This window comes from Strix uralensis, chromosome Z (genome assembly GCF_047716275.1).
Source record: "Strix uralensis isolate ZFMK-TIS-50842 chromosome Z, bStrUra1, whole genome shotgun sequence".
NCBI classification, from domain to species: Eukaryota; Metazoa; Chordata; class Aves; order Strigiformes; family Strigidae; genus Strix; species Strix uralensis.
The window spans coordinates 93441272-93468889 of NC_134012.1; the positions used below are offsets into that span (position 1 = coordinate 93441272).

Consider the following 27618-nt stretch of genomic DNA (forward strand, 5'->3'; position numbering starts at 1 on the left):
CTTTTTTTTTCTCAGGAGGCTGCCTTGTGCCCCAGATCATGCAGGGAATTTCCTCCTGGCTCACAGCACATGCAAGCCAGTGGAAAGACTCTCCCCTGGTTTCAGTCAGATTTGCTCCAAGCTTGGAATCACTTATTCATAGTTAAAGAGGATGCAAGGTGGCTGGTCTAACACACAGGACCCTAACACTGACCCAACCATCCCTGAATGTTCTTGAAAAAGAGTGAGCTGAATCCATCCTTGGGCTGCAGGACTAGACAGCATGGGGAGGCAGCAACCCCTGGATTGGGGCTCTCTGTTTTACTTGTAGTCTCATACCCTATCTTGGCTCTTTGGGAAAAGCAATTTTGGTGAGTCACCACCTGCAGGAATTGGACCTCACAGGTCTTGGAAACCAAAGTGATGACCTTTGCTCACTGAAGAACTCATCTTCCTTAGCCTGAAGAGTGTGTTTACTCAGCAAATGATGATGTGACTTCAGTACAGTGGATGCGTCCATGATGGCAACACAACCTATAAAGGTGCAGGGACACAGACTCCAGGGCTAGCTGGGTGCCCCAGCACAAAGCCAGCATAGCTTGAGCAGCCATAAGCATATCTTCATGTAGCTGCTCACTCTGCCAGACTAATTAAACCTAGTGAAGGGCATAACCGCCTGCACTCCCAGCTGTATTGTAGATGAAGCCAACAGCTGGTGTTGATCCAGAAATCTCAAGACACAGATTAGACATTTGCGGAAGTTGTGGCCATGTTGTTCAGTAAAGTGACAGTCCTCCTACATACTAATGCCGCATGAGAAGTTCAGCAAGGGCTCAGATATACGAGGGACTCATGATCCAGAACCAACTTGCCCCGGGGGTTACATGTGAATGTAGGTTGGACCACATGATGTGCTAAGATTCAAAGTGATGGGGAGACATGAATCATTTCTGTATCTCAGCACAAGGAGACCATGATGGAACATTGCTTTATTCCTCCATAAGATACACATAACTTAGTAGGCTGTGCACCCCTGTGGCTTTCATACAGATCATGCTCCACTAAGGTAGGAGAGTTACCCTGTGTCTGCCACCTTTTCTCCCTATCCAACTGGCCAGTCTTGTCTGTTACTGCAAATATTAGTTGAACACAGACATGTAGGACAGGGAACAGATCTCAGTTCCTCTGCATGCTGTCTGTGCCAGGGTGTAAGCCCACCATTGCCCAGAAGGTAAATAACTAAGTAAGAGCTGGTAAGAGCTATAGAGATATAGGAGACACTAGATGAGGGACATGGATATTATAAAGAACCTTAAAGGGGCTTCTGGACCAGAACTAGTATGTCTCTAAGTTGTAACATCATCAAAAGACCTTGGATGTGCTGGTGACTGTGCAAATGTGCCCATAGATAACATTCGAAATCCTTTCCTTGTTGTCAGACTCATGGAGATCTTACGTCCAACATAGAGACATTTAAGAGATTAAAAGTGACGTAACGTACACACTGAGAATCAGCTGGTGATGTGAAGGAAGCAGAGAGGCTCCTGAGAAGGCAGAGAACAACTATCAATCATGTCAGCCTCACTGAAGTCCATGTAGCCTTGCTGCTTTGCAGAAGCTGAGGATCTGGTCTTGCCAGGGCAAACTAAACGTGTACTGTGAAAACAGATGCTAACAGTAACTTAATTTGGCAGCTCAGGGCATGAGCCTTATCCCTGGACATTGCCTCTATATTAATTTGATCGTTTCCATATCTCCATGGGAAAAATCCTGCTCAGATACAATTGTCTGTTTGCAAGACGATCCTGGCCAAGATGCCACAAGGTGACCATGGCAGATAACCTTCCATAAACCTGGAGACATAAAACAAGCCAATGACCTACTATATGGCCATAAATATAAATTTAACGAAGGCAGCACTTATTCATTAGGCAGAAGTCAAGAAATGACTCCCAAGTCCTTCAAAGAAAGTAGATCTGTTAATGTCACTTTACAAATCCTCTGCCTGATGCCAAAAACCAAGGATGATTTCCCAAGTCAGCATGAAATACCAGTGCTTTAAAATTAACACCAGGAAGCTTTCTCATTACTGATATATCTCTAGATTGAAATCCACCTTTTTAAAGGGGTGTTCAGATAGTGTTAGGCCCGACATTTAGCTTTTGTCAGACAATGAAAGGATGAAGGTGGCAGAACAAATCACGTAGTTAAAAATAAATAAAATAGTTTTAAGTGATGTTCTATAAAGAATCCCTTCTGAGATGCCAGTAACCTCGCTACAGTGTTCGGCCAAGACAAGCTGTTCTTAGGTGCCCCAGCTGAAAATGGTTGAGGGGACAGAGGTATGAAGTCAGTTGTGATGGTCAGGTATGTAAATCAGGAGGACCTGCACTGAAGCCAGTGGGGGTGGTGAGGGAAAAGGATGATGGATGATGCCTGAGTCATCAAAAGGGAGCCCTCCATCTCTCTCAGTGGGATATGTCCCAGCTCAGCGTAAGAGAAAGCCAAAGAAATTGACTCTCTGAAATTGGAGGAACCCAGTGCTCTGAGAGACAAAAGCAGTGTCTAGCACATTTTGGGTGCCTAAGACTCCCTGGGATTTCAGTTTGGTGGAATAAGTCAGCAAACCTTACACCTATATGATATCCTCTTCACCCCCTGCTTCTGATTGCCTATGCATTTCCTGACAGACATGTTACATTACATCTGCTTCACTCCGTTTTGCAGTGCTGCTCCCTGCATGGGTCTACAAAAGCGTGTTATCACCCAGATCCACGGCTTTGTGCTCTGCCCCATCCATCCATTCCTATCACTGTCCTGGAGGTATTTTACACCTCTCCCAGGAGCTGCAGCTTGACCACTATCACCTCTGGGAGGGTGAATGGGAGTGGAGTGCGATCAAAGAGAGGCAGCACTGTACAGTCAGTGGGGGGGGAAATAAAATAATGATAGCAAAAAAAATCATTCTGAAGGCCAGGATTAAAATAAATAAATAAATGAGTGGGAGGGCTCTATTCACCTTCTCCTTAAATCCAATTTAAATCACTCTCTACAGACCTAATCTATATCCATAATTATATCATTTCGTACAACAAGCTTGCGAGAGGTCTTAAGAAATTTATGTAGATTAAAATTCATGGGTGCCATAGTACAGATTCCATATTATTAAGATTGATTAGGACAGCTGATGCTGTGATTAAAGAAGCCAGCGTTTACTGTTGTAATTAATTAGGTATTCAGACACAACAATAACTGCAATAACAGAAAGAATGTGCTGATACGGCAGAAAACAGAGACCGATTCTGTGTTTTATAGTCTCATTTCACCATTTAGGGGCTGGACGCCACTCAGTCAAAGATGTTGTCCCACTGTGTCTTCCCCTACATGTCAAAGGAGGCAAGAAATCCATGGCATTTGTGCCCTCTGCTCTATGCTGTTAGTTGGAAAAACCATTTTGGTAACATCCCCCGGTATTTTAGATGTTTGTTTGGGACAACATATGGGCCTACTATAAAATTCATATAGTTAATCCCTAGAAATCAGGATTATCTCTATTATTTTCATAATAGTCCCACCTCCAAGCTCCATCTTTAATCAGGCCCCTGCTGAGATGGGCATTATGCAAAAACATGGTAGGAGTCATGTCTGGTAATGAGGAGTTTCCAGTGGACAAAGCAAGAAAGGCACAGGAGACTCAGAAGTGCAGAGAGGTGGAGGTGTCTGGCCAAGGTGACAAACTAATTCATCAGCAGAGTCAGGACCAGACTTCCCTCCCTTTGCCTAAGGCCATAAACACATAAGTCAGGGTCAGGTTTTAAAAGCCTTTAAGGCACTCTAACTCCATATTTTTGAGGACCTCAGTTTAAGCCATCTTTAACAATAAAGCTCAAGGTCTTAACTCACTTAGGTGCCTCTGAAAACATCAGCACAGGGCCTGATTCATATTTACACCTTCTTCCAGATCAGAGGAGAAAATATTTTGGCTCTGGAAAGGCTCCCACAACTGCCTTAAACAATCTCATTCATTATGTCTGCAGCATGATTGTTGGAAATACATGGCATCATTAAAGTAGCTTAGACTACAATTGAAGATGGCAACTTGTTATTATATTTTTAATGAGTGCATTCCTTCACTTATTTATTTTACCAGTAAAGCGTGGTTTATGGCACGTGGCAGATTGTTACAAATGGGTCAAATAAATGCTTTCTAGTCATAATGATGTTTCAGGTGCTCACTGTTGCAGTTTTGGAACCGCTGATACAAATTATGAACAGGAAAGCGCTCACCCGGAGATTTAGGGTAGACACACATAACACAGCCAAAGATTTCCCATGGTAAGTAACTTAGCCTCTGGGCCACTGAGCCAGGTACATTTCTAGGGCATGGTGTATGTCTAGGCTGAATGCTGTGGGGCTTGGTTTTCATCCTGGACCTTCTACAGGTGCAGGTAGGTCAGTTCTCCTGATTCACCTCCTCTCTGAACTCTTCTTCTCTGACATCTTTCAGGACTGAAATGTGACATTTCAGTGGTTGCTGGGGTGGGGGAAGTTAGTCCTTGTCTCTGCCTGTGCAAGTGAAGCTCTGATCTTGTCCAGTGCCACTGAATGGTGTCTATCATGATCAGGACTGATCCTGGACTGACTGGTCCAGAACAACACTGCTAGTTAATTGACAAGGTAATAGATAAGTCTGTCTTATTAGCATGCCAGCAACTCCTCCCCTACAAAATTAGTTTGGGCAATGATAATAATTACAGATGGAGTTTGAATCCTGTCTCTTCTGGCAATGGATGAAATTGGTTACTGCCTTATAGCTCTTTGTTGAGCCAAGGAAAATGATTTGATGGTCTCGGTTCAGTTCCTAAGACATGAGTTTCTACAGCACAGGAATTCACCCGTGGGGGACACCTTTACTGCCAATCTCAGTGGTGGCTTGGAAACATGTGGGCATAAAGGCTTGGCTGCCCATTCGTACTGACAGCTATTCCTCACTGGAGAGGACTGGACCCCAAATAGGCTATGAAGTGGAGCTTGTTGTCTTGCTAGCCCAGATGTACCCACAATGTAAGCAAGGGAGAGTGGGGGGACCTCTGCTGTGTCTGCAGAGAGGAGAGATAGAGCTAGTCCTGGCAGTGGTGGGCAGTCAGAAACAGAACCACTGTGTGCCTGAGAACAGTAAATGAGATGACATGTTTTTAATGTATTATGAGCAACCGAGGGAACTTTTCTTTTGTTTTCCTTGACAACCTAAGCCCAGACCAAATGCACTGAAGAACTCAGCATCCTGGAAAGCATTTCCCATCTGAGGCTCCACAAAGCTGCCATACCACTGGATCCATCCCTGTCTCTGGTCAAGCTAGACATTGGTCCAGGAGGAATAAGTTTTTTGGGAGCTGTTGGATGCTAAAGGTTATATTTCTGCTTCTTCCTGGGCACATCACTGGGTGATCACACCACAGAACAGTCCTCACTCTTTTCTGGGGTCTCTGCTCTATGCCTCCTTCCAGTTCCCTCATTTCAGTGATCCTTTGGCAGCCAATCCCTTCTCTCTCTTGTTTGCTGCCCTTTGCTCTCCCTGTTTTCTCATATCTCCCTCCTCTTCTCTTCCCAAGGTGGCTTTATTTTTGGAGTGAGCATTTTGTCCAGTCCCTCACAATGCAATCCAGTAGGGCAAGACCTGTTACTGGAGAGCAGAGTGCTGATGGTGTGAGACACAGCAGAAACCAGCGCAGATGGTCTCCACTGTTGTTGTACATCCCACACTGTTACAAGAGAGGCACTGAGCTCTTGTGGCTAAGAAGCTTTGGCAGAAGAGCGCAATCCCTGTTACTGTGGGTAATGTGAAAATGGCAAACGCTCTTGTGCTGTTGCAAAGTGACTCACAAGATCATGGCACAACAGATTATGCTCTTTGTCCCCACTATATGTTGTGACACATTGCCGTGTTCAATAGCTCTGCAAGCTAAAAGACTAAAGGGCAGGCATTAATACATAAAAAGGTCATATCTCCAAAGGGGCTCAGACCAGTGGAAGGGGAAATATTTACTCCCTTGTTAATCTATCCATGCCAAAAAGTGCACTGTGAGGCATTATATACCGGCTGAGCTTGGAGAAGATGAAAGCATGGCTCACAAAGAGTATGTCTGCAAAGAATGGTTTTCTAGTGTTACTGCAAGGATCCATAGCCTGGCCAGAGCCACAGAAAAAGCTAATTCCTGCAGGGTCTAGGACTGTGGTCAGAGACCTAGTGAGTAGGGATCTTTGACCTACTCTTGTCTTTGCCTCAAAAACGTGGATGGTTCAGTGCTCTGACTTAAAGGGTACTGTGTGTATCCCTGCTCCAATGCGAATCTTAAAGAGCACAGGGGAAGACAGAATAAAACAGAGTGGAACTACAGAGTAAATACAGTTACATGGTATGGACCTGTTTTTATAGTGCAAAGACTGTGGCGTTTTGGAGTCCTTTAGATGCAGCATCAAAAATATTATAGCTAGACACAAAGGTGGACATGTAGACAAACTGCACAATTAATGGGATTTATTTGGGTCTGAATGATGTGAATTTCATGGCTTTACAGATTTTGATTGTCCTGTTTTGCTATTTTCAGGCAGCAGTGAACATTCTGCTACAGGATATAATGGTGTGAACCCACATTTGAGTTTTTTTTGGAGTATGAAAGAGTATCTGAGAGCAAAATTCAGACTTTAAACAATATATGACAAGTCATAATCATAGCAAGACTATGGTTATGTACATAATACTGCAGCACTCTTAGTCACTTTCAGAATGAGAGATATACCATAAAAGAAAGTTGTTTGGAAGATGCTGACTTTGGATGGGGACTGGCATATTCTTCTCTTCTCTATAATGTTAGTGCAATTGCATGCTCAGCTTTAATATTTTATTTCTACCCTTGCATTTAGAAACACAGACATGCAGAACCACAGGGCAGTTCCAGTAACAAATGCTGCAGAGGAAAGTGAGAAAAATCCCATAATGAACAATGATGGACTAAGCTGCCCAGTGATGAAAATTTCTTTCTAACCCCAAGCAATTAGTGGCTGGCTTATATCATAAAACATGAAGGTTTGTGTCCTTTCTACATTTTATCCAGTCTAATATGGCTGTGGATGTTCTCATTACCCATATAAATGTCTAATCCTTTTTTTTTTATGCTGCTAAGCTCCAGGCCTCAATAAAGCCTATGGCAAGGAGTAAAGTTTTGGAGAGTGCATAAATGCTTATGAGAAGGAAGAGAATAAGACAGCGCAAACATATGATGTGTCTTACACCCAAACTGCTACAAAGGGGCTTGCTTGCAGGGTTTCACTGCTAATGGGGACAGGCAGAAGTAAAATGGGAGGTGAGGGTTTGGCCTGCCACCATTCCTTTTGCAACTCTGCTATAACTTAAGATGTCGCTAAGTTATGGGGAAGCTGAGCACCAAGAAAGACCAATATATTGCTGAAGACAGACTGAGATAAATCCAAACTTTACACAAAGCAGACTATTTGGATATCAGCTTTGCTGGCAGAAAGGAACCCCTCTGCAGCAAAGTGAAGCAAGGATGACTGTCACCTTTCAGTGTGTTAGGCTGTTGGTGTTCGTGCAAGGACTTACTGTGAACTGCTGTCTGAGCAAGTCTCTCCAAAACTCAGAGAATCAGATTAAGGCCACTGACTTTTATATAATCATGGATTAAATACCTAACTGAAAGCTTTCTTTAATTATGGGGGGTAGTTAGACATAGTAACAGAAGCTCAAGTCATTAAGATTCAGCCAGAAAGATCATCTTTCGTCTGATATCTGCAGTAATAGATCATGGAAGATTAGCTAAAAGGAGCTAGATAAACAAGAAAAAGACATAGAAATGGATGAATAAACAGAGAGATGGTAGACTGGCAAACAGGTAGATACTTAGATGGATAGTTGAACAGACGGCTATTTTTATATAATCTTAAAGACAGGGTGCTTTCTTGGTGCTGTGGTTGAGCTCACTGAGCGTACTAAGGGCTCCCTGCAATCTTCTGATGCCTCTGTAAGCCTCCAGGATTTCCCCATACCTCTAAGCTACTACAAACATGTATATACATGTCTAACTTTTAGCACAGTAAGCCTCGATTTCAATTCTGCTTAAAGTTGAACTCATGGCTAAATGTTTACAAAGTGTGTGGGGGGACAATAATAACAATTCTTCAATACTCTTGGTATTTCTGGGCTTTCCTTTGCTGCATTCACAGGATGGCTTTTTTCAGTGACATTGTCTGAACTGTAACTAGGTAAAAGACTTTTGTGTTTCTACATTATGTGATATTTTTCCCTGTAGCTCATAAAGTCCCCTGTGATGTTGAATCTTCTGAGTTTTCAGGACTGGTTGAGGTCAAAAGAATTTTTTTTCTTAGGGGTTTTGTAGGCATTTTGGCTGAAGCATCTGACTCAGTGTTTGATTTCTTAACAGACTATATCAATCTATGAGTGCCCCAGGGTAAAATACTCCCGAGATGGTGGCTAGGATCAATTAGTAATATTTACTTGAATTTTTATTGTTATGATTGTTATTATTAGTATGTATACAGCAATGGTAAGGAATGTCTTCCTAGCAGAAGTACAGCTTGGAGGAGAGGGCTATCTCAAATCCTGAGGATGCTGAAAACATGTTGGTGCACATTAAAGACTTGTAAACTCCTGAATTCTTGGTGATTACAGCCTCAGAGCGTCCATATATTTATAAGTACAGGTATAGAGGCAGGTATGTATCCTTTAGTCTCCCTCATACACCCCTGACTGCCAGGGCTTGCAAAGTCAGTCCTTCAGGACTGGCACCTTTTGAGCTAGTCACAGTCTGAGTCCCAGCAACAATTCTCTGGTGGTGTGCCACAAAAGGGTGAAACTGAGCCCGTTCTGTGGCTCTATTAAGGGAGCTTTCATCTCCAGGCCTAATAAGGCAAGAGGATTTGAATACAGTGAGCATTTTGGAGGCCAACACCTGCTGTATGTGCACATGGTTTGAGGCATGGAGCAGTTTAGAACCTCCGGGGTCATCTTCCCAGAGCCATCGGCTTCTAGGGAATCCCAGCAGGACATACCAATGGTGAGTGCTAGGAGATGTAAACAGGCTTAGCACAGCTCCTTCAAGGCTAGCCAGGAGCAAGACTCTTGGGAGTATTGCTAGGAGATCTGCCAGCATGAACTGGTCAGGCCTCAGACCAAATTTTGGCTAAAGCAAAGCATGTTGGGTGTCCTGATTGTATTCACCAGACAAGTCAACCAGTAGATGAGCACTCAATTCTTCAGCATAAAGATTTTCCACCTCCAAAATGCTCTTGATGTCTATCATCCAGATTTAAGCGTATAACAACTGTAGCTGAGGAAGAACTAACTACATCAATGATAGAGTGCCCTGATGGCATAGGGTATAATCTTTCTGAGGTGGCTCATGCTAAACAAAGCCTGTGGATGTGGTGCTAAACAAAGCCTGTGGATGTGGACAATCTCCCTCAGACTGAAGGAGCAGGTTGTGGGCACAGCATTGGTCTGGCTTACCTGGATAAGGGTGGATGCCATTAGCAAACACAGCTTCTGCGGCAGGTTGCCCATTAGCCTGCGGCGGGAGGCCAGTGAAACCATTCACCCCAATTGGAGATGGGATGCTAGGCACAGCTGGTGCAGTTATGCCAGGAGGCGTGCTTCCACCTGCAAGTAGAGAGGACAAAAACTCAGAGCTGGTGATTACTGGAAGCAATAACTACACGGAGAAAACTGCTGCGTAACAAATGTGACCACCACACATAAACCTTCTTATAATCCAAGAAATCAAAAATCTCCCAAGCTGTTGTGCAAGGAAAGGGATTGCTTGTCACTGCTACTCTGTTTGGAAAGCACTTAAGAAAAGCCTGTAAAACTTTCTTCAACAGAATGAACCTTTTGTTTGGTGATCATGGTCTCTAGACTAGACCCATGGCTAATGTAAAAAAATAAAAAACTATAGAAACATCACCCTCAACCTTCTCCCTGGAGTATTACCTGTTTAAATTGCTAAATAAGCAGATGTTTCTTTCCTAAATATCATTTAACACAAGAAGCAAATTCTCAGTCCCATCTTTCTACAGCACTTCCTCTCAGTTTATCTTTGGAGATGTCAGCTTTGTGGGTGTACCAATTTCCAGGACTACTCTGTCTGCACTGTCTCATGAATACACACTTCATGTACAAATTCATTCTGAACTTTCTCAGCACCAGGGATCCTTAAAAGGTTTGGCAAGTTGATTTGTAGCTTAAAGGCAGCCAATGATACTTATTTTGGTGTCATTGTTCCTCCCAAACTTGATTTCGTGGAGTTTTAAAAGACATCTCCCACTCAACAGGGGCAAAATTTGGGCTAGATTTGTTTCTTTCATGGAATCATACTCCTCCCCTTCTTCCCAGACACATCTTGTGTGGGACACTAATGCTGCTATTTCAGAAGAACAATTTAGTCTTTATGTTTTGGGTGGGATCCTCTCACCCACTGGTAGCAAATTCTTAAATTTCTGAGGGGAGTATTAAATCCCTGTGCTACTTCATTGTCTGTTCCCATGTATGTTTAAAAGGACTAGGCAGTCTGTGCTTCTTGCAACATATTCAGGATGTTTTGGGGGACCAAAAATGAGTTTTCAATAAGTATGAAATCATATTTTGCTCTTCCTATCTGTCAGTGGGAAGTTAAACTATCTTATCTTCAGCAATATCTTTCTGTGTTGGGGTATACTACTGATTGAAAGCGCCATTTTTGCAGTAATCCATTTTTTAAACCAATTGCAGGAATTTTCTTCACCATAGCAGCATTACATGATGGGTTAGTCCAATAACACACTTTAATGACTGCTTGAATCTGTGTTGGTGCTTTAAGAAAGCCAATATAGTTGCATGAGATGTTTTAATACATTCTGATTTTAGTAGCCCAAAACCCAGGCAATATTTCAGTTCTTTTCTTATACCCTGAGCAGCCAAGCTGCTTCTTCCCCTTTGCTTATTTAAATGGTTTTGGCCTTTAAAAATGTCCTCTGTGGAGGTACAGGGAGCCAGCAGTGGCAACTGAAGTCCAAAGGCAATGCTCTTAGCATATGCCATCAGCTTGCAAATCACAAAGGCTAGTTAAAATTTCAGTTGCTTTTCTGGATCTCTCCTTTATTTGCATAGACAATGTAAGTAATTTTTTCTAAAATTGCAGCAAGGGATTTGTGCTTGCTATTTTATGCATGTCTAAGGAAGTTTAGGCATATTCATCGCAATTCTTTAATTTTCTTCTTATAAAGAACCCCCCTGGAGAGGTCAGATCTGTAGTTGGAGTAAAACTGGCATAATGCCACTGCAGAGAACAAATGATGGTGGTAAATGCCAGTTATGGATTTCATCCTTGGTTTGAGATCTCTTGCTGCAGCTACACCAGGTGCAGATTTACAACATGGAGGGAGAAGAGAATAAAGGAAGGAAGGAAGCCTAAATGAAATTTCATTTCTAACCCCTCTGTGCAGTGAACAGAGTGGCAGATCCCCTGCAGACTCACTTTTCACCCAGATTATTACAGTGATGGGAGAAATGCAAAACTTGAACCAAATTTTCAGAGATGTAGATTTAATTGCCTCACAATTACTGACTGTTGTGTGAGATAAATCTGACTTTTGATGGGCAACCATGAAAATGCCAGCAAACAGAATCAAATTTTTATGGTCTGAATTACCCACTGGGACTGCCTACTGCAGTCTATTGTCTGTAGGCAAACCACGTGACTAGTTTAAACTAGATGTCTAACTTTTGTATGGCTGAAGCCAGGTGAGATGGATCTTGTCTCTAGTCTGTTAGATTTGCCTTGAGCCCAAACTCTTTAAATTCCTAGGTCCCACAGGAACTCATGAGCCTGAATGAACTCATGGTCATGTCCCAAGGAACCTACTCTCCTAGAGGCGAGATGTACAGAAAACCAGCTGGATTAGGAGGCCCAAAGATACCAGCACAGAGGCACTGTGCTCAGCCAATACTTCCAAAGCCTCTAGGACTTCTGGGTTACCAGTGTCCTTTTTCTAGTACATTTTTTCTTTTGCTTAGGAAAGATCAAAACACTTTTTTTTTTTTTTTTTTTTCCCAATGTTCCAAACACTTTTTGTAATGCCTGTTTTTCAGAGAACTTTGAAATGTTTCATTTTCGTTCCAAGTCAGAACAAAGATATACTTCAATGACTGGAAATCCTGCTATGAAGCAGAATGATCATTTTCCATTTGGCTTTCTGAATGCTAACAAAAACCAGCAGGAGAATTCATGTTAGGCTTCAGATATCTCCTGGCTACTCAGAAATCGCTGCTAGTGTTGTAAGCTTGCTTGCTCAGATATTATGTGAAACATTTTCTATGCATCTTATCACAAGCTTTGTGAGTGTTGTAGTAATACAAGGAGTCATTTCAAAGTCTAAACATTTCACCCAAGGAATAATTGTCAATGGACATTTCCACAACCTGTTACAGAGGTTTTCATGAAGGAATCTACCCATTCAATGTAAATCTGCAATAATGCCAATGTGCATAGGCTCCCTGATTGAAAATATGTCATAAGGAGAGTGCAAAATCTGCCACCATGAAAAGGATCAAGGGATCATCTAAACCAGCACCTTTTTTTCAATAATGACGAGTCATGGGTTCTCTGGAAAGCATGTTACAAAAATGAGCTTTCCTCTTCTGTATTCTGATAATAAGAGTTTAACAGTCCACAAAAGGAACTGGGCACACCAGAAGAGGAGCAGAGGTTACACTGAAGAAGGGCTGGAATATTTTTCATGCTGTATACCATGGCAGGCACAGAATTTGGCTGTTATATTGGTATTTACACACTTATGTCACAGAACTTACTCATTCTCAAGACTTATTTATATGCAAAAGAGCTTGTGCTCTTTTATGGTGGGGCCATCACAAACCACTGCCTGGATTCAGCTTTTCAGGCCCTGAGAGCATTTGAATTCCAGGCAGTCGTTGTTTGACGTTCTCTCTGCTCCCACCAACACAAAACAAATCTAGCTAATGCAAATATGATAATCTTTCCAGCATTGGGCTTAAAGGGGGCACATATAATTAAGATACTTTTCTATTTGGATTTGCAGTAGCTCCATTGACTTGTTGTTTATACATTTATCGTTGTGTAAACATCTATTTTGAAATGTGTGGTATAAGATTTTTGAGTCAAGTGTTTTTCCTTGGGTCTCCATAAGTTCACGTGGAATGAGATCTGTTGTCTTTTCCCACTCTTTTCCCCCTTCTCATATTCTAATACAAGCAAAGGAAAAGATAAGTGTCTGATCCAGTAGCTGCTGACATTGTTCCCAGCTACAGATTGCAGAGACATGCGAAGCTGTGTGTGAATGGGGAAGTTTTCTTTGGCAGACAGGTTATCAGAACTCAGTTCATTAGGAATGGAACCCAAGCCTGTGCTGCTGCAGTGCCTTATCTCCCTGCCATCCAGTGTTTCTCAGCCAAGAGGCATCTTTCCTGGGTGCTTTGTCAGTCCGCCCTTTCCTGCTGCAGGGCTGGTGCAGATTTCTTCATGTTCAACAATAAAGCTGCCTCTTTCCTCTCTTACTGCTCTGTTCTGGAGTCCCAGATACTGCTCTGCCCAGCACTGCCTGCACCACAGCTGGCTCAGGCATAGCTCACTCCTCCCATGTCTCACCCCAAACCTTTGTCAGGTTGGTCCCCTCCAGGCCGGCTTGGTGCTTCAAGGCTCACACAAGGGCACTGGTATAATATACCTTTCTGAACACAGTCTCATCTCCAGCACCTCTCATAGGAACAACCTGTATCACCACAGAGACCCTTTTATCCCAACCTGTCCATTAGAAATGATCCTCTGAAGATATACCTTTGAGTTCTCTGCTCCCCTACCAGACTCAGTGGCATACTGCAAAGCTCTCCAAATTCTCACTTCTTTCCTCTCATCGATTGGCCCCACTTTCCCTGCTGACCTACTTCCCCTCTGTTAGGCCACATGCTACTCCATGACTACAAGCCCTGCCGGTCCCTTGTCCTGTGTTCCTGCCCAAATGACTTGTGCTTCAAGCCCCAGGAAAGCCAGTCCTCTTTCCATCTCGCTTAATTCTCTGCCCACTGAATCACATTCTGTAGCTCTTAGCATGGGCTTCTTGTGACACCTTACAGCCTAGCCAGATCCTGGCAGCCCTTCACTGACTTCTCTACTCCAGTGACCAGAAACTCTCTCACCAAACTGCATTCCAGGTGGCACCAGAGGTCTTTCCTGAGTACCTCTTGTCCTATTTCACAGTAGGGGAAAGGCTTATGGATCCCAGAGACATAGCTCATCTTGTCAATGATATTACATCTCACCACAAACCCTATTTTGTTTGTCTTTGGACCAGCCTGGCTGTGTCATCACCACCACTGACTGCTTGGACATCTATATGCAGTACCAGTACACCAGTGTAGGTCACTGGGGGATGTTTTGTGCCATTTGGAAGGTTCTCAGAGCTAAGACCAAAGTTGTGTAAGGTATAAGGCTGAGAGGAAAGGGTCATGGCTAAGAGCCCTTTCCAGTGTCTTCTCTGCCAGCATCCTTCCTCCTCCCCAACAATCCTGTTGTGTTCTAGCTCTAGTGGGTCTCAAATCTCTTTCTCTCCTCACAGCTCTCCTCTCAGCATGAGGCACAGCTAGCCCAACAGCCCATCGCTGGTGAGCCATTTGATTTTGCCCTTACAACTATTTCATGATACAGACTCTGATCCCCAGTTGGCCCCAGCCCTGGAAGAGGCAGTAACAGCTTTTCTCTGCCCCTTTCCCTCCCTCCCAGACCACAAAATGAACCGGTCAGCTTAACTCCTCCATTCTGGTGGCCTTCACCAACAAGACCAACATTTCAGTAAACGCTCACTGGAGGAGAATCTGACAGCTATCATGACCTGCCAGGTCTCCATGGGATGTGGACAGATTTTCCTGCCCTTTGTCCTCTCCACCCCTCCGGCCTCTTACCTGAGGTTGGTGTCATGGGGGCGGCTGCCAGGCCATTCATGTTCAGAGCCGCCATCTGCTGCATCTGGGCCGCAGCAAAGGCTGCCATGGGGTTCAGGTAGCCACCCTGCGCCACCGACGCCATGATCGCGGCTTGCTGCTGCATCAGCTGGAACAAAGAGAGCAGGGAAAAAATATCACGCAGTCACCAGAAGGGCAGCCCGTGGCACCGGTACCAGGATGAGGACTCAGTGAGGGTGAGAGGCATCCCTCTGTTTTGAGATGTCAGCTCACCATACCTGTGGTATCCCCCTCCCTTGGTCTTCCTTCTTGCTATAGGGCCGGAGGCAAAGTTTGGGGTCTTTATGGTCCCCACTCCCACTATGTGTTCCCTAGTGTGGAGGTCTCCCAAGAGTTGGACTCAACCCTCTGACTCCCTGGTGAAAAAGGCAGAGAAAAGGCTTTATATGATCCTGAACAGAGAGGTTTCATGGTTTACACTGCTTGTAGCAAAGCTCTGGGAAAGCACTGGTGGCTGCTGATGGGACACCAGTGTATGTGGAGCAGTAGGGAGATGGGATCCCTTCTCCAGAGCAGCAAGTTTAGCTAGTTCTTTGGTAATAACATGATTTGTTTCCATCTGTCAGTGACAAAAATAATTTTTTCTTATGCTGCTGGGAGGCCTCCAGTGGGCACTGAGCAAAACCATGACCAAACCTTCTAACCAGATTATAGCACTTATTTCCAACACAACCAAGCAGAGACTCCCGGAAGAGCTGTACAAGAGAAGGCAGCTCCCCTACTTTAGCAAGATTAATACTGTGTAGTGGGAAAATCCATTCCCTGTGGTTTTGATTTGGGATGACTTCTTTAATTATTTTTTCCAGAAAGTGATCAAAATGCTGCCTTTTTTAGGGCACATACAAAGGCAGAAATAAGGGACCCAGGCTACATTTTCAGACATTTGGGAGTAAAAATTTTGGAGCAGAAGAATGGTGAATAGTTATGCATCCTGGGGAAATGCTTCTTACATTAAAACCAGACTTTGCTATCATTATTTTACACTCTGAACCTAGCACACAGTTGGTACAGTATGGCTGCAGTGGGTGTGAAGAAGAAGATAGTTTGGATGAAGCTGCCTCCTGTCTTCTTCCCTGGAGCTATACAAAGAGCCAGATGAGGTAAATTTGAGTCTGTATCCAACCCCCACTAGTGGCTGGTGGTGGATGCTTAGAGAAAGTGTGGGGGAAAGAGGATGAACAGAGACTGAATCCTCACTCCATTCCCCAGCCTCTGATAATCTGTGACTTGATGATAATAGTGGAGAAGGAAACTTTTTCTGTAGTGATTTTAGAAGTGACTCATTGTTGTCTCCAGGACTGGAGTACCTCTGTTTTGCTGCTCTCTGTGATTTTATTCTCTCTTCCATCAGGAAATTACCCTCTGATGCTGTTGTTTAAGCACATGGGACATGCTTCTCAGCATTAAACAGACCTCAGAAGTCATGGCAAGGAACAGACTGTTCCTTACTGTTTGCTTTAATATTGAAATATCAGCTAAATTAGCTGTTCATACACATACACACTAAAACAAATCCCTGAAATCACTACATTCATTCAAATGCTGAAACGTTCCTTGTCACCCTCAGTAAAGGGATCAAAGCAAAGGAAACTCTGCCACCAACCTGCTGCTTAACTGTGCACAAGTTGTGTAAACTTGCCTTGGTTTCTCCACTGATAAAATGGGACACAGGATAAGTGCCTCCCCACGTAGGAGTACCTTCAGATCTACAGATGAAAAGTGCTGTACTAGAGTTGAGTATTATTGTTTTTTGAAGCCTAATGCATATAGGTGGCAAGGTACTGGTTTTCCTTTGATTGTTAATTACCCTTTTTTATTATACCCTGCATAAGACACTTTCACATTTTAATTAGTAATATCCTATTCTTTATAATTACTGATGGAGTGATTAGACAATCTTTTCTATTATAGCACAATGCTGATTCCCCTTTAAGGAGTACATTTGTTTCTAGGCATTGTTTGAGTTTATTCTCCAGAGGAGGCACTAAGCAGGTGATTTTAGTAAGTATGATTCAGTAAGAAGTGAATGAGGAAGGGGGAATCCATCCATCTTTAACACTGGATTGACTCCAGTGCTGGGTGTGTTGACCCATATCTCGTTTTCTGTGCTGGGTATTTTCACCTGGGGACAGCTGAGGATGTAACTGGCTGGTAGCAGATCTGTGTTTATGGGATCCATTTACTGCTGCTAATCAAAGAAGCATCTCTCTGAGATGGACGCAGTTGCAAGGGCTAAGGACAGTCCCAGTTTGGCCTTTGCTGACTTTTCTCTGTGTTTCTCCAAAGTTGACCAAAGCTGCACGAACAAAGCAACCTCAGAACATGGAGTGACGTATGACTGGTCATGTGTGTACTGTGGTCAGTCTGGCTGGCAGATAACAGCCTGGTATTTGTATCGGAGACCTTCTAGGACAGGCAGAGGACTATGTTTCTGGCATTTCCCATTGTCAGATTCAGTAAACTAAATGCAGATGGTGTTTCCTCTGAGCTGGTCACCTATTACGGTTGACATGATAACAGACAGAGGAGACTAGACCAAGATTCATCTCCCCCTTCTGTACAGGAATGACTCTGGGCAGATGAATTGTAGCTTTGTTTCTACCTATTAACTGTATGTGGAGCCCCAGGTGATCAGTTCAGCTGCATGTACGAACACAATTAGATGAAACCATTCCCACCCCTTACCTGGCCCTCAGAAGACATTTTTGGACCTTGGTTCTGAACCATTTAAATGAAAAATGTTAATCCTTTTTTCATTTGTTTTTCACCTGTGCTGCAAGAGAAACAGCGCTCTATCTAAAAGATATTGTGTTACCAATGGTAGTACAAATGATTGTGCTGCTCCAAAGACAATCTTCATTTTGCACTCAGCAGAGCTAGGCAATCACTTGTGACATTATTTATGGCTTAAGCAACTTCTCCTTCTGCTTATGGATGTCTCTAAGCTGTTCAGAGTTAACTCCACAATGGCAGGTGCTCCTCCTAGTTTGCAAACCACATAACCTGAGTGTGTGATTTCTTGTGTATTCAGAGGGCTTATAAATTTGCACTGGAAGATGCATGTTTGTAGAATATACCTTGGCTACGTGCATGCTCCTTTTTGCAGTGTACTGTCGTTCATGCATTTCTGTCACAGATCTTCAGAGAGAAGAAGATACTTTCTCTCATGAGAAGAACTAGGTGATCCTAATCTGCTAAATAGCGTTGAAGGTGCAGGGTCTGCAGCCTAAAGCCTGGTGGGTTTCAGTGAAACAGTCACTTAAAACTGGTGTAAACCCACAGAGACTGAATTAGGATCTTGAGGAGCAAAGAGGTTAAATATATCTTAGAGTTAAAAAGATAATGTAGTAAAAATAGTGCCCTAACCTGTAATTTGGGAAACCAGATTCAGTTGCTTCTGCTATAGCAGACATCCTGCAGGGAGCAGCCACCCCATTTTTGCTACGCTCACTGCTCTGGGGATACCCAAGATGCCCTGAAGACCTGGAAACCCCACTGGTATATTGAAATGAGCTGGAGCCCTGTATGTCATGACCCTGAGAACATACACCTCACTGTAGCTTTCAGAGCCAGCCTGTGGGGTAAGCCAGGGTCTCCTCCAGAGCTGGAAGGAGTATAGCATCCCATACACAAACACAGCCATGAACCTCAGCTGACTGGCTTTACTTCCTTGGTTAGAGAGGGGGGCCCAGGCATGTCCCAACCATGTCTGGACATCTTAATCCTTGACAACACTCCTGTCACTCTTCTGCGGCCATGTTTCCCTTTCATGCCCTTCCCTCTCTGATCAGAGGTGCTCAGGGGTAAAGGTTAAGGGGGAAGAGGAGGGGGGTCCTTCCCAGCCCAGTGGCTGATGGTCACAGCCTGGCCGAGTGCTGCGGCATCATGGGGGTGGGAGGATGGGAACTCAGTCACCTTGAAAGAAGCTGACAGCATAGACCTGCCTCATTGCCCCCAGGGTGGCTCCAGGGAAATTTAGAAAGGAGGGCAAGTCCTGTAAGGGTCAACAGTCTCCCTTATAAAACCTCTGGGGCATTCCTAATAAAAGTCACCCCACTCCTTCCCCAGCTCTCCCCCTGAAGACAAATGTCCCATCCACTCTCCTTTCACTTTGAAAGAGGCCCAGTGTATGGTCCCAGTTAATAAAGCTGTAGAAAGTGAGGCAGTGACCCCACCAGAGGCAAATCAATAGCAGCAGGGCCCCTGGGTATTGTGTACTTTAAAATATGCCATTTGAAATGCAGATTTTCCCTGCGTGGGCTGGGGCCACAGAGCACTAATCAGAAAGGCAGCAGCCTTATTATCTCAGACTGATCCAAGGGGACGAAGAGGAGCTTTTCCCTTCCTCAGCTGAAAGGACGTATTTCCTTTTGCTTCTCTTACTTCTTTGGCATGATCTTTGCCTCAGCATTTAAAGCTTTTTCCCATCCAATTTTAAAGATTAGTTTCCTCTTTCTTCTAACCTGCCCTTTACTATTACTCAAATATTTATCCTCTGAGGAGACCAGGAGATGTTGCCAAACTAGTTCACGTCTATGGACAGAACCTGAAGAGCTGAGAGCCTGCCGTCCCTTTCCCAATGCTTGAGAACTGAGGAAGCAGCTGGAGAGGCACTGGTAAGGCCATCCAAAGCATGGGAAGGGGTGATAGTGATGGCTAGTTAACAGAGACAGATGGGAGGATTTATCTCACACACCTTTTTCCTACCTCAATTTGAGGTGGCTAAACTTCAGCCAGCTCTGTCATGAGTGGATAGGTAGGCACCTCCACAGGCTTATACTAGAATGGGAGATTAAGATAAAAAACAGCAAAGGGTGAAGTTTTGCAGCATAGCTGCACCAAAGCAAAAGCTTGCTGATGCACAGCTCCCTCTCCATGTCTTGCTGCTATCTTTGCACCAGGACTGATAGATGCCTGACACTGTTGAGCGCAAGCTCAGAAACAACACCAGCAGAGCATTAACCATACATCACAAATGTGGCACTTACTGCAGCTTTCCTCACAGAAGTGGTCCCTCTGTAGTCACTGTCAGTGACGTGTGGCTTGGGGTGAGGACATGTGGCCAGAGGTGGGGTTGGGAATGGGACAGCCACCTCATCAGGTGACTATCAGACAGCAGGATCGCGCAACTGCATGCAAGGAAAGGAAATACTGTCCTTTTCTTACAGGAGGAACAGATGCACGAAGAGAGGAAGGAACTTTCTCAAGGCCAAAAACCCCTGCTAGAAATAGGACAAGGATGCTACAGCCTGCCTTCTCAAGCCCCCAAAGAAATACATGTGAAACTGAAGAAGGGGAAGAGAAGAGTGAAGGACTATTTCTGATGTGCTCTTTTTGAAATAGCATGATCATTGTCCTTGGAGAAGCCTTACTCTGAAGAATCTGATGACCTTCCCACTTTTTTTTAGTGTTATTTCCTATCATCTCTGAACCACATGATGTTTTGTTTGACTTTTCATATTCTTCATTCAGTAATAATAATAAAAGTAATAACAACATCCCACGCTTCCCACCTCTAATGATCTATAGAAACACTTAGCTAATTAATACTCACGGTATCCCTGTGATACAAAGAGGTAAGTAAAGTGATTAATCAAGCAGTAAGAGGACTCATATTTGATAAAATCACAGAATTGACAACTTCAAACAAACAGAAGATATTCTGTAAAAAAGTTAGAATGGTCCTTCAGACATTTTTAATGTTTTCTTGAAAACAGAAATTTATGCTTTGAAAATAAAATTTAAACTTAATTAAGATTTTAAAAAGGCCAAACAAATGTGCAACACCTGGATTCATGTGTCTCAGTGTCTTTCTGAAGCCTGATACACAATAGTTTGCATTTTTAACTTCCTGAGAACTGTGGAAAAAACCCAAAACCTAAAAAAAAAAGTATATAGAGCCCAAATCTGAGTGTTCATTATTTCTGAATTACCAGGGAGCTGACAATCAGAAATATGGTATTAGCCCTGCTACAAAGTATTATGGCTTTGAAATAGCTTCCTCTTCTGGAACGGATCAGAACAAGTGATTTGCATAACAGGTATTATTTACCAAATATACTATCCCATTTTGGTAATTTAAATATAATAACTATTATGTACAGAAGATAGTCTATATTCAGTAAATTTTCCCTGATTTGATAGGGCTAGTTGAATTTTTTAAGTATCTTTCCAAAATAATTTCACAGTATGAATAGAATAAATATTGGAAGAAGAGATTCTTCCCTTCAGCACTAGCTCAGATCGCTTAGCAGAAATATCCTTTCATCTCCACAGGAGCTGGGACAGGGAGGCAGAGGGGGACACGTACACTTTTATGGTCAGCATGGTAGTCACTGCTGCCCTAACTTCCCAAGGTGACCGCTTATGATGATGACTGAGAGCTTTGCTGTGCTGGATGTTCCCAGATTTGTTGCAGTTATTGTCTGCAGTTCAGGAGCTGCAACTATTTGTACTTTTTCAGAGTGAGGGGCGCTGGGATTTACTGATGGGAAAGGACTTGCTCCAGGCTGGAGAGCAAATGTTACCATTGCCTATGTTGCCTCTGTCCCCATCTGTCTGTTTTTACTCACTAACTCTATGCCTGTCCCCTGCTGCAAGATGCAATCAGTCCCACGGTTGGATTTTGGCCAGGAGACCGTGGCTAACACTGCCACCCCATTTTTTATGCAAACTTGATTTATGACTTTGATCTTATTTTAAATAATTTAAAAATTAAATAATTTATACAGTATCTGTCACTTTCCAAGGCTTCTTCCTTTGTTCTTGCTTTGTTCTTCTGCATTTTCCCATCTTCCCAACACTTTTTGATCTGTACACATTTCCTTTTCTGCATGGTGGGGCAGCAGTGGCATGAGACAGCTACTAACTACTTGTTACTTTCTTCACAGAAAGAAGACCTGCAGGAATTTTTGCCACTGTTGCTTATTTGGACCAGCTCTATACTACCACCATTATAGTCGGGTTTGACTTTTACTGCTCATGATTTTGGGCTTGGCCACCCCACCGCTTACCAGGGTCTAAGAAGGTGTGCTGTGCTTCTCTGAGCTGAAGTGTGTGCCTGCAGGCTTTTTCTCAACTGGCAGCAAATCAAAGGTGGTGTCACCTAGCATCAGTCTCCTTCTTTCCAGGCTCAGTTCAGATCTATACCTCAAGCCGGCCTTAACTGAGACTGCAGAAACAGCTATCAATACCCAGCTGATGTAGATCCACAGTGACCTGACAACAAAAAGGGCTGGTGCCCTATACATGTGTGAACTAACATAAATAATAGCCCCATAAAAGGGGAAGTTAAATGAGTATGGGAAGATATTGCTGAAAAGAAAAAACCTAAAACAATCAAAAAGACCTGAAACAAATTAGTATAGGGGCTCTGGGAGCTTTAGAGAGCCATGAAACCTGACTTGCCTTGAGCTGCATACAAAAGAGGTGAGGTGGGTCTGATGTGACTTTCTGTGTCACTGAAATAGCACACAGAGTTAGTGCCAAGCTTTGTCTGGTCTGCTTGCAGGTGGCACATGAGGAGGGGAGGCAAAACCACACACAGAGGAGAACTCCCTTTGCTTCCCGATTTTTCTACCTCTGGATCTGAGGCCATATGGCTGCTGAACCCAAGGACTAGTTGCTTAGCTGATGTGAGGCCATTGCTGCTATCAAGGTTAAAGTTGCTTAAGCTGAGGTTGAGCGGCTTGACATTGAGCAGCAGCAAGGAGTGAACTGTGTCATGGCTATTTGCTGAGCTGCAAAGGAGGTAACTCAAAGAGAAGCTGGGGCCCAAAGCAGTCCTGGTGGCAACACTGTCAGCTATCAGTCAAACAGTGATGGACTGAGACCCTCACTGGTTCTCCCCAGTGCTGTTGCTGGGATTGCAAATCCACTCCTGCCCACTAATCTCTCAAACAGCCACACTGTGTGGGTTTCTACTGCACTGGCCACCTTGATGCATGAAGACCTTTTTGCAGGAGGCTAATTCAGTCCCGGTGATGTGCATGATGCCTCTCTTGGGGGGATTCAGAAAGAAACAGCTGACTGGAAACCTTCTCCATAGGGACGAACCATTAGAAACTGTTGGTTAACCAGCTCTCATGGGATTGCTTATATAGAGAAATCAGCCAAGCCTGAACTGCAGTGGGATAGCTGGGAGGACAGGTTACGAGTACGAATCAGAGAGCCTAGTGCCTCATGCTAGTCCTGGCCTTATTACTAAGCACTGAGGTAGTTCTTAAACTTGTGTTACCATCATACCCCTGTGTGAAAACCCATGGAGAGACAGCACAAGAGAGAGCCATATCCCTGAGGGAGAAGGGAAAATAAATAAATGTGCTCATCAGCTTTATTTGTACATGGGGAAATGAGACCAGGGCGTCAAACTATTCACCCAAGGTCACATGAGTTGCTGGTGGCAGCGACATCAGCTGTCATTGCTGTCCTGCTCTTGCATTTTCACTGTTTCACCTTCCCTTCTCCTGACTTGCCTTAGATCTTCAACTTCAGTTCAGGCTGAATAAAATTGCCCCTCCTTTCTCTCTCCTCTTATCGATCCCTCCATCTCCCGCTGGCATTTGTGAGGTGCCAATCACCCTGATATCTAAGAGCTAGCAGTCCAAGGTGGATTAATCGGGACCGAGGGAACGTCACAGAGCCTCGGCATTCCCTTCCTTCCCTTTTGTGTGAGACTGTGAGATGAAGCAGATAGGGAAAGACACAGATAGGGAGCCTGATTGAGAGACAGCATCTGAGCACGCTCTGGGTGTACAGGCGCCACATGGAAATGTGATCCCATCATTTAGACAGCTCTGAAGTCCCCGGGGTAATTGGTGTCACCAGCTTGTCATATTCAATGGGTCAAGATCTAAAACTTATTCTTTCCCCCATATTAGCATATTTACCAGGAAAAAAAAAAAAAAAAAAAAAAAAAAGGTTGGGTCCTATTCTGCTTTCACAGAAATCAATAGGAAAGATATTCATTGGTTTCAATTGGACTGGGAGCAGACCCAGAAATTGTTTTCACTCTTCCTTCAGTGATAAATCCTCACTCAAGCACCTAATCTCATAATGTCCCATATTATCTGGTGACAAATAGATGGAGGGAACTTTTGTGGTGCAAAGATGCAGACTGCAATCTCTTTTACATCAATATAAATCGAGGCTGGAAATCAGAAGAATCACTCCACATTAAAAATGATGTGAGAAGTGTTTTTGGACCAGAGCATCAGGACAGTGGTGTCTTTACCACCTCTCCAGCTGCCTGATCAATGCCTGCAGTGTAACACTGGAGCCATATCTCCTGCCTGACAACCTCTGCAGATGTTTGTCTTGAGCTGCCCATGGGTCACCTCCTGTTAATTCCTCTGGTACACGGGGGCACAGATGCTGCATCTCTCTGCCTGGCTGCTGGCCACTGACCTGGGTTCAGCTGTGATTTACTGTCTCTTTTCCTCCTGTAACCTTCCCTGGCCAGGACGGCAGTTAAACACAGCCAGTCTGGGGAGGGACATGTGAGGAGGGGAGCACTGGACAAAGGAAGAGGCAAAGATTGCTTTTGACTGGAAATAAAACTAAAGAGGACAAAATGGAAGGAAAACCAGAATTTTTCAGCTGGGAAGAGAAAAAAAATGTCTACAATAGCACCAGGGGGTGCATCTGGGAGGAGAGGAGGAACTTCTGTGGAGCTCTACAGCATGCCCTCATGAGTCTACATGGCTCATGCAAGGGATAGGCTGGGTTGTACCAAGCGTTCAGTGAGGCACAGGACACTCAATGGAGGACAGAAGTTTCAAGGCACTCAAGTTAATAAAAGAATATGTCAATGTGATGGGAAATCCATGGCACTCATTCATGGAAAAGAAATAAGGAAGAAAGCAGAGCCTTGTGGTCAGTGTGTTGGAGGGAGAATGGGTACACTAGATTGTGATTCCTGAGTTGGCCCTGTATACCTAAGGCAAGGCATTTGGTCTCTCTCATTCAGGAAGATGTTGCTCTGGAAAATGGGATTAATGGTACTTCCCTCCTGTATACAAGTCCAGCACAGAGTACAAGAGGGCTGCATTTTACCACCAAACAGATGAATCACCTAGATACACTGTCACTGCCTGCAAATCTGCTCCAGAGAAGGCAGCCAAAGTCACCTGGCAGTATTGTCTGCGTGCTGCAGGGGTCATCTCTACCTTCCTCTGAAATATCTGGCAGAGAGACCAAGTTACCTGAACCTAATCTTGTCTTGCAGGTCCTTGCTAATTGTAGCCTAAGGAAAGGTAGTTATGCCAGAGGCAGCCATTTCAGAGCTTTGTCAAGAGCCCAGCTGCCTGGACAGCCACATTTTCTCAGAGGCCCAGGGTTCAGGTTTAGTATGTAAGTAGGATACCTGAAGTTAGACCGTGCAACACTGCTTCAAATAGCTGATGCATTTTCCCAGTGTGCTTAAATCATACAGTTTTGGGGAGACAGGACTGTATGTGTGCATATGTCTGCTTGTCCATTTTAGTATTATCTAGCATGCTTTCATGAATCTAAGAGCACTTCTGTCAACAGCTGCCATTCTATCCTGCGGTCACTCCAGAGGTACCTGCAATGATGCATGCGACAGCAGGGGCCTGGACAAATGGAGCAGAGCCACCTCCTCCACTCAGCTCAGTCTGCGTGGCTTGGGAGCAGAGGAGGGCCAGAAAGGTATTTGTGCCCCCATAAACCTTCTTTGGCACCAGATGGTGCTGACATGGGGCAGAGAACTAGGATAAGATGAATTCAGGCCTGTTTTATCCAAATCCTCAAATGCTAGTCGTGTTTGGACTTGACAGCAATGGCTGAGACCCCATCTGCAGTGTCTTGCATGGGTTCACACATTATCACAGTGAACTTACTGCTAGAATTGCACCTGTGAGACTTGCCTGGGAGATGCCCTTGTCTGCTCTGGATGGCATGGCTTAGTTTGCTCCCATTATGTAACCAGTTTAACATAGAAATCACTGGTTCCTCCTCTGCTCAGTTTTTCCTCTGCTCACATGTGCTTCTGTGCAGTTCTAGGCGTTATTCCCATTCCCATGAACATGCATAGAGCCAGTGTCTCTACTTACTGCCTGTGCATAGGCGCCATATGCTCCAAACTGAATGGCCATGGGGTTGAACATGCCCATTTGTCCTGCCATTTGCTGCATGCGTCTCATTGTACGCTCCTTGTCTGTATCCGCAAACTTCACCACCAGGCTTGAAGAGGCTCCCTGCAGGACAGGAAACAAAAGGAGACACAGAAGGGAATTAGCCCAATACACATTGTCTCATGCAATCCATACATCTAACACAGATGTGGTAGCATGGGATCCAGCTGGCGTTGTTTTTTTCCCATGTAACCTCTCAGGCCTTTTGAATTTGACCTTTGCAAAGAGGCTGAGAGCACCAGGGAGGAAGTAAAGGATCCTGGAGGATGAATGACTGAGGCCAGCAGCCTGGTTCCTAGTTTCCTCCAAAATTCAAATCTCCAGGCTGTCATTAATGTTCTCTCTGCAAAAGTTGTTGCCTTATTCTTTCAACATATAGAACACCTTCTAACCCAGCAGGTTGTACCATCAGAGGACAAAGAGCTGAACTCAGTACAGCAAAATGTAGGGGCTTTTCACGGATGAATGTGGTAGGATTTGTGAACGGATCTATTCTCACGGAATGTACTAGTTCTGTTCATGCCAGACCTCCTGAGCTGGATCACCCTTTCACACTGCCGTATCTTGTAACCCTCATGTCCAGTGAGAAATCCATGCCCAGCCTTGGAGACAAGTTTCAGTATGTTGAGCAAAGTGTATGTCTCGTCACAAGGCAGCATCTCTTCAGCACTGTTAAACTAGGGGAGCAAAAATAGTACCTGATGGACCTGAGCTTCCTCTCCATGAACAGTAGGAAATAAAGGTTAGTACAGAAGAGCCCACATTTAATGTTACACTTTTCCAGGAAAGCTTTATGATGTTTGGGTTATGTCTGCACTCAGTACCAGTGCAGAACTACAGATGATCATCAGAGCTGGCTGCAGAAGTTTGTGAAAAATGTAGAGCTTTTGAGAATGAAAGTAATCCCTCTTGTCCCCAGAATGAGGTGAAAGATCAGTAACTGTGATTCTTAAATTTCTGGTAGAGGCAGAGATGGGAAGAAATAGATCTACTCAGGAAGGAAGGCACTGATATTTTTTTGTCTGGCTCCAAGGACGTCCTAACTTCATGGGTCGGTTGATTCCCCACAGCATGGTCTCCCTGGGGAAAGAGGGGTGTAAGGGAGGGGGGGATCTGGCAGCAGCCCCGACAGCAGGCAGACAGTTGTCTCAGGAGCTGGGCTGCCATCGAGCCTGGGGAGATGGGCAGGTGAGCTGTCAGGAGACTGACAAAGAGCAGCTGAAATCATCGCGCTCCCATGGTACGCTTCCCTTTTGACACACTGGTATTCACTCATGGAAATACAGTCAGTGGGGAAATTGCCAGCTCAGCCTCTGGCAGTGGCAGTAGAGGAAGACCAGCTCTATGCCAGAGGAGCTAGGCTGTTTCAGGGCCCTTGTTTTTCTAGCAGAGGTGGGATTGCCTGGGATTGCACAGGGGTAG

At 44.3% G+C, this 27618-nt stretch overlaps 1 protein-coding gene across 11 annotated transcripts in view; it reads right to left on the reverse strand.

Moving 5' to 3' along the window:
• The window catches only part of CELF4 (CUGBP Elav-like family member 4), a 720179-nt gene that overhangs the window by 59255 nt on the left and 633306 nt on the right, over window positions 1-27618 (reverse strand). For all 11 annotated transcript variants that reach the window (XM_074855364.1, XM_074855362.1, XM_074855363.1 and 8 more), the window contains 3 exons: window positions 26116-26259; window positions 14984-15131; window positions 9524-9673 (listed from right to left, as the gene is read on the reverse strand). In XM_074855364.1, coding sequence (XP_074711465.1) covers window positions 9524-9673; window positions 14984-15131; window positions 26116-26259 — 442 coding nt within the window. The remainder of the gene's footprint in view (window positions 1-9523; window positions 9674-14983; window positions 15132-26115; window positions 26260-27618) is intronic.